This window comes from Gracilinanus agilis, chromosome 4 (genome assembly GCF_016433145.1).
Source record: "Gracilinanus agilis isolate LMUSP501 chromosome 4, AgileGrace, whole genome shotgun sequence".
NCBI classification, from domain to species: domain Eukaryota; kingdom Metazoa; phylum Chordata; class Mammalia; order Didelphimorphia; family Didelphidae; genus Gracilinanus; species Gracilinanus agilis.
In genome coordinates, this window is record NC_058133.1 from 257171251 (window position 1) to 257178228 (window position 6978).

Genomic DNA, 6978 nt, shown 5'->3' on the forward strand with positions numbered 1-6978 from the left:
AAGAAATGATCAGATAGGAGAAATAGCAGAATGCAGAGTCACAGCACTATTTAGAAATAAGTAGTCAACTACATTAAAAATTGTAGAGAGATCAAGAAGAATTAGAACTAAGAAAAAAATTAGATTAAAATCTTGGCTTGATTAGCCCTATGATCACTCCCAGCAATCAGGCACACAACATCCATCCATCTATTCTGCTTCATTATAACCAGGTATATGTCAAGAGTCTCCAAATATCACACATCATTTCCTTTAAGCACAAATTTATTGAGTAACAAACAACTCAATCCCCCCCGGATGGAAAAGAAAGTCCAGGGCTAGATAAAAATAAATTAACAGAAATTCAAATTCACCTAACTAGTCCAACAAGGGCCTTGCTCTTCTATGAGTACTATTCCAGTGTCCAAAAACAGGATTGTGAGATATGGAAGGAAAAAATCTCCACCAAAATCCTTCTAGGATGGTCAAGGGCAAATGAGATACAGGTGCAGTCAATTTAGAAGGCACAACTGGTGCTAGGGGAACAGGGCAAGAGGCAAGAAGTGGACTAGGGGCTCTTCAGGGCCCCCTAATCCCACATGGAGGAGGCCGTTAATCTACTTCTTCAATAGTGGGGCCAGAGGGGGCTCCTTTGGGAGGAACAAACCCACAAGTGCCTCCCACACCTGGCCCACATCCCTGGTAGAGCTTGGTGACAATAGGGTTACACACCTGCTCTAATTCTTTCCTCTTATGCTCATACTCCTCCTTCTCAGCTAGCTGATTGGCCTCTAGCCAGGAAAGGACTTCTTGGCATTTATCTAGCACTTTTTTCTTGTCATCTTCACTGATCTTTCCCTTTAAGCTTTCTTCACTCACTGCATTCTTCATGTTGAAGGCATAGGATTCTAGAGCATTTTTAGCAGCAACTTTTTCCCTCTGGGCTTCATCTTCTGATTTATATTTTTCTGCATCATGCACCATTCGCTCAATCTCTTCCTTGCTTAGGCGCCCTTTGTCATTAGTGATGGTGATCTTGTTGGCTTTGCCTGTGCTCTTGTCCATAGCTGTGACATTCAGGATTCCATTGGCATCAATGTCAAAAGTCACCTCAATCTGGGGGACACCCCGTGGAGCAGGTGGGATGCCACTCAGGTCAAAACGACCTAAGAGGTTGTTGTCCTTGGTCATGGCCCGCTCTCCCTCATACACCTGGATCAGGACACCTGGCTGGTTGTCAGAATAGGTGGTAAAGATCTGGGTCTGCTTGGTGGGGATGGTGGAGTTGCGTTTGATCAGAGCTGTCATCACACCTCCTGCTGTCTCCAGCCCCAAGGAAAGGGGTGCCACATCCAACAGCAACAGGTCTTGTACTTTCTCTGATTTGTCACCCATCAGAATGGCTGCCTGCACTGCTGCTCCATAGGCTACAGCCTCATCAGGGTTGATACTCTTGTTCAGGTCTCTGCCATTAAAGAAATCTTGCAGTAGTTTCTGCACCTTGGGGATTCGAGTTGAGCCACCCACAAGAACAATATCATTAATTTTGGCCTTGTCCATCTTGGCATCTCTCAGGGCTTTCTCCACAGGCTCCAGGGTCCCCCGGAACAGGTCTGAGCACAACTCTTCAAACCTTGCCCTAGTGATAGAAGTATAAAAGTCAATGCCTTCAAATAAGGAGTCAATTTCAAGATTGGCTTGAGTGCTGGAAGACAGGGTTCTCTTAGCTCTCTCACAGGCTGTTCTAAGTCTTCTCACAGCACGTTTGTTTGGGCTGATGTCCTTCTTATGTTTACGCTTGAATTCTTCAACAAAGTGGTTTACAAGTCGGTTGTCAAAGTCCTCTCCACCCAGGTGGGTATCCCCTGCAGTGGCTTTCACTTCAAAGATTCCATCATCAATGGTGAGAATGGACACATCAAAAGTGCCTCCACCCAGGTCAAAGATCAGGACATTTCTCTCACCCTGACTCCCTTTATCTAGGCCATAAGCAATGGCAGCTGCTGTAGGCTCATTGATGATTCTCAGCACATTGAGGCCAGCAATTACCCCAGCATCCTTGGTGGCCTGGCGTTGAGAGTCATTGAAATAGGCTGGGACAGTGATCACAGCATTGGTGACTGCATGGCCCAAATAAGCCTCAGCAGTCTCCTTCATCTTGGTCAGCACCATGGAGGAGATCTCTTCAGGGTAGAAGGCCTTGTTCTCACCTTTGTAGGACACTTGAACTTTAGGCTTGCCTCCATCATTTATCACCTGGAATGGCCAGTGCTTCATATCTGATTGCACCACGGAATCTGCAAATTTGCGGCCAATAAGTCGTTTGGCATCAAACACTGTGTTCTGGGGATTCATGGCCACCTGGTTTTTGGCTGCATCTCCAATGAGTCTCTCAGTGTCTGTGAAGGCTACATAGCTGGGAGTGGTGCGGTTGCCCTGGTCGTTAGCAATGATCTCCACCTTGCCATGCTGGAATACCCCCACACAGGAGTAGGTGGTGCCCAGGTCGATGCCAATGGCGGTACCTTTGGCAGATGACATGACTCCTTCCCACAAGCTTTGGGAAGGCTAAGGGATGGGTCCCTGTCAGGTTGATTATTGGGCAGTGTTACAAACAGGTCTTCTCAGGGTTGGGGGTGGAGGGTGGGAGGTGTTTTTCCTTTCTCTGAGTAACACCCGGGGAGAGAGGCCAGGCCTGTCTGGGTAGAGAGCCTGTCTCCTTGCACCCCGTCCTACCAGTTTTCTCCAGGATCTGTGTCCCCTTTATCAGGTTCAGTTCACGTTTCTCTTTGGGGAGGAGGAGGGGCAAAGGAGGAGCCAAAGGTCTGGAGGGAGGTCACCTCAGGAGGGCCTCGCTCCGCCCCTCACGTACATTCAGCCTTCTTTCTAACCTCTCACCCCGCTCCTCGTTTCAACCAATTATGGACCTGAGATGCTCCTGAAAGGTCTCTCTCCCTGGCTCCCTGCCTCTGCAACGTTCGCAACGGTCTGAACTGCAGGACCCGCCTCCTTTGCGCAGGGCCAACCAATCACGATCCCCATTAGCCCCACCCTCCCGCCCATCTCTCCTTCCCTGCTCCGCCCAAGGCCCCGCCTCCCGCCCAGGGCGCTGGCTCAGGTCCTTCTCAGGAACCTTCGGGCACTTTCTCTGTCTCAGTCAGCCGCCCCTCCCCCCAACATCCAGGGTCCAATCAGAACCCCCAGATGCCTCTCCATTCCCCTCCCCCTCTCCGTTCTGACTTCTACCTAGAATTTCATGCACCTTTCAAATACTCCCCTCGCTCTCGGCCCTTCCCCTATGTATAACGTTGCGGTTATTAACGTAAACAAAGCCCCAGTACTGCCGCTCCACAGGCCAGGTGGCGCAGCAAATACGTAACCCTCTTTATCCATTTTATTCTCTTTCCTACACGGGAAGAGTAGGCTGGGAGTCTGTTGCCATGGCAACGAAATACAGTGGGCGTCCCCGCAGTCGGCCGTCCAAACACTACGTAAGCGTCCTCAGCTCCGTTAACCTCTGGCTCCCAAGCTCGTATTTCCTAGGGAAGCCCAGAAACATCCCGAAAGTTCGGAAGAGGGGCGGGACACTCAAGATGATTGGTTCGAGTCAGTTTGGGGGCGGGACTGGGAGCCTAGAGGCCGCACCCATGGCGCGAAAAAGCTGGAAAATTCCTAAGAGGGAGGGGGGAAGGGAGAGAGGACACTACCCAATGAACACTATGATTGGCTGAGACATGCAAAAGGTGGGCCCTCAAGAGACTATATAAATTTTGAGCTGTGCAGCTGCTTCTGACAGCTTGCAAACTGGAGAAACTGCGCAACAGAAGCTCTTGTTTTTTCGCGGAAGCTCGAGTGAGACTCAGACGACTGCGGAACAGCCAGAACTATAGTCTCCTGGAAGATCCACAGTAAAGCAGTATTTTTCCATACCTACGCTCCCGCCAGAGGAACAAGTTCCGTACGTGCTGTGACTGCAGTTTCCTGGGCTGAGCTTCAGAACCAGGCTTCCGAAGAAATATTCCAGGATGTCATCTACCAAAGGTACCGCCATTGGCATCGACCTGGGCACCACCTACTCCTGTGTGGGGGTATTCCAGCATGGCAAGGTGGAGATCATTGCTAACGACCAGGGCAACCGCACCACTCCCAGCTACGTAGCCTTCACAGACACTGAGAGACTCATTGGAGATGCAGCCAAAAACCAGGTGGCTTTGAATCCCCAGAACACAGTGTTTGATGCCAAACGACTTATTGGCCGCAAATTTGCAGATTCCGTGGTGCAATCAGATATGAAGCACTGGCCATTCCAGGTGATAAATGATGGAGGCAAGCCTAAAGTTCAAGTGTCCTACAAAGGTGAGAACAAGGCCTTCTACCCTGAAGAGATCTCCTCCATGGTGCTGACCAAGATGAAGGAGACTGCTGAGGCTTATTTGGGCCATTCAGTCACCAATGCTGTGATCACTGTCCCAGCCTATTTCAATGACTCTCAACGCCAGGCCACCAAGGATGCTGGGGTAATTGCTGGCCTCAATGTGCTGAGAATCATCAATGAGCCTACAGCAGCTGCCATTGCTTATGGTTTGGACCGGTCTGGTAAGGGTGAGAGAAATGTCCTGATCTTTGACCTGGGTGGAGGCACTTTTGATGTGTCCATTCTCACCATTGATGATGGGATCTTTGAAGTGAAATCCACTGCTGGAGACACCCACCTGGGTGGAGAGGACTTTGATAACCGAATGGTGAACCACTTTGTTGAAGAATTCAAGCGTAAACATAAGAAAGATATTAGCCAGAACAAGCGTGCTGTGAGAAGACTTAGAACAGCCTGTGAGAGAGCTAAGAGAACCCTGTCTTCCAGTACTCAAGCGAGCCTGGAAATTGATTCACTGTTTGAGGGTATTGACTTCTACACATCCATTACCCGTGCTCGGTTTGAAGAGTTGTGCTCAGACCTGTTCCGGGGGACCCTGGAGCCTGTGGAGAAAGCCCTGAGAGATGCTAAGATGGACAAGGCTCAGATCCATGACATTGTTCTTGTGGGTGGCTCAACTCGAATCCCCAAGGTGCAGAAACTACTGCAAGATTTCTTTAATGGCAGAGACCTGAACAAGAGTATCAACCCTGATGAGGCTGTAGCCTATGGAGCAGCAGTGCAGGCAGCCATTCTGATGGGTGACAAATCAGAGAAAGTACAAGACCTGTTGCTGTTGGATGTGGCACCCCTTTCCCTGGGGCTGGAGACAGCAGGAGGTGTGATGACAGCTCTGATCAAACGCAACTCCACCATCCCCACCAAGCAGACCCAGATCTTTACCACCTATTCTGACAACCAGCCAGGTGTCCTGATCCAGGTGTATGAGGGAGAGCGGGCCATGACCAAGGACAACAACCTCTTAGGTCGTTTTGACCTGAGTGGCATCCCACCTGCTCCACGGGGTGTCCCCCAGATTGAGGTGACTTTTGACATTGATGCCAATGGAATCCTGAATGTCACAGCTGTGGACAAGAGCACAGGCAAAGCCAACAAGATCACCATCACTAATGACAAAGGACGCCTGAGCAAGGAAGAAGTGGAAAGAATGGTACAAGAAGCAGAGAAATATAAAGCTGAGGATGAGGCCCAGAGGGAAAAAGTCTCAGCCAAGAATGCTCTGGAATCTTATGCTTTCAACATGAAAAGTGCAGTGGAGGATGAAGGTCTGAAGGGCAAGATTAGTGAGGAAGACAAGAGAAAGGTACTGGAGAAATGCCAGGAGGCTATTTCTTGGCTTGATGCCAATCAGCTAGCTGAGAAGGAGGAGTATGAGCATAAGAGGAAGGAGTTGGAGCAGGTGTGTAATCCTATCATTACAGGCCTTTACCAGGGAGCTGGGGGTCCCCCTGGAGGAAGCAGTGGGGCTCATTCCCAGCATTCAAGCTCTGGAACAGGCCCCACTATTGAAGAGGTAGATTAAGTGTACTCTCTCTTCCTTCTGTGAATTATATAACAGTTCTGAGATTTGGGGAATTTAGGGAATCTTTGCTTCCATTATGATTTTCCTCCTTCAAACCCCCTATCATGTTTATATATATATGTATATATATATATATAATCATTTAAAAATATACTTATAGATCTCTGTCCTTTTAATAAATGTTTTATTTTCCTTATCCTTTTCCCAAACTCAGGAAACTGCCTCCCTTGCTTAGATCTTACTGTGCAATTCATAGTTTGTTCATAACTCAAATGTTTTCTGTTTTTATTTTAGTAGTTAATGGCTTAGAAAATAGGAAAAATAAACTATCAAAATGAATCGCCAGTGTTTGTCATTTTTTAAAAAAAATCTACTTCTGCCTAATTAATATTTGCTGACTAAAGGTTTGGATGAAGTGGCAATGAGTTTATGCAAAACATGGTCTTTAGTAAGGAAAGCAAATTTTTTGAGGGAAGGATATAATGAATTTGAGGGGAAGGTGTCAAGTCTTTGGATGGGTTAGAAGAAAGATATGAGTTTGGAGGAAGAGAGGGCTAAGGGAAAGACCTTTGAATTCTGAGAAGGGGAATGGGATCTTTGCTAATAAAGGATTTTGAGATAGGGGCAAGAAGATTTTAGGTCTGTTCCCTAGGATTGAAAGGTGACCCCCTGCCCTATGTCTTAGCTTTCCCTTTACAGGAGAATTCAAAGATAGGGTAGATGAGGTAGATTGTTATAACCATTGGACTAGGAATTGAGGGTACCAGTAGTTGATGTGGATGGGAATAACTTTTGGACTAGAGTGAAGGTGGGAATGGCTGAGGGTATGATGGGTAGGTTAGATGGGAGTAATTCTTGTCCGGAGGTGGGAGAGGAGGGCATGAAGGTATAGGCAACATGAAAAGGCCACATCAGCTGACAGGAAAAACACTAAAAATTTAAGAGAAATGATATCCTAGTGTGGGAACTAGAGCCACAAGAGCACACACACAAAAAGACCTTTATTGATCCTTTTCTATTCCCTGTACCTGGGATTAAGGAT

At 47.9% G+C, this 6978-nt stretch overlaps 2 protein-coding genes across 2 annotated transcripts; one reads left to right on the forward strand and one right to left on the reverse strand.

Moving 5' to 3' along the window:
• Nucleotides 1-246: 246 nt before the first annotated feature.
• Nucleotides 247-2912, reverse strand: LOC123245130 (heat shock 70 kDa protein 1-like). The gene has a single exon (XM_044673885.1). The coding sequence runs from the start codon at nt 2518-2520 to the stop codon at nt 592-594; it is 1929 nt and encodes a 642-aa protein (XP_044529820.1). The 5' UTR covers nt 2521-2912; the 3' UTR covers nt 247-591.
• Nucleotides 2913-3792: 880 nt separating this feature from the next.
• LOC123245132 (heat shock 70 kDa protein 1) lies at nt 3793-6275 on the forward strand. The gene has a single exon (XM_044673890.1). It carries the CDS (start codon nt 4005-4007, stop codon nt 5934-5936), a length of 1932 nt encoding a protein of 643 aa, XP_044529825.1. The 5' UTR covers nt 3793-4004; the 3' UTR covers nt 5937-6275.
• The last annotated feature ends 703 nt before the right edge of the window (nt 6276-6978 follow it).

Excerpts from the sequence above, each read along its gene's own strand:
- LOC123245130 (XM_044673885.1), bottom strand. The coding sequence starts at position 2,520 with ATGTCATCTGCCAAAGGTACCGCCATTGGCATCGACCTGGGCACCACC.
- LOC123245132 (XM_044673890.1), top strand. The coding sequence starts at position 4,005 with ATGTCATCTACCAAAGGTACCGCCATTGGCATCGACCTGGGCACCACC.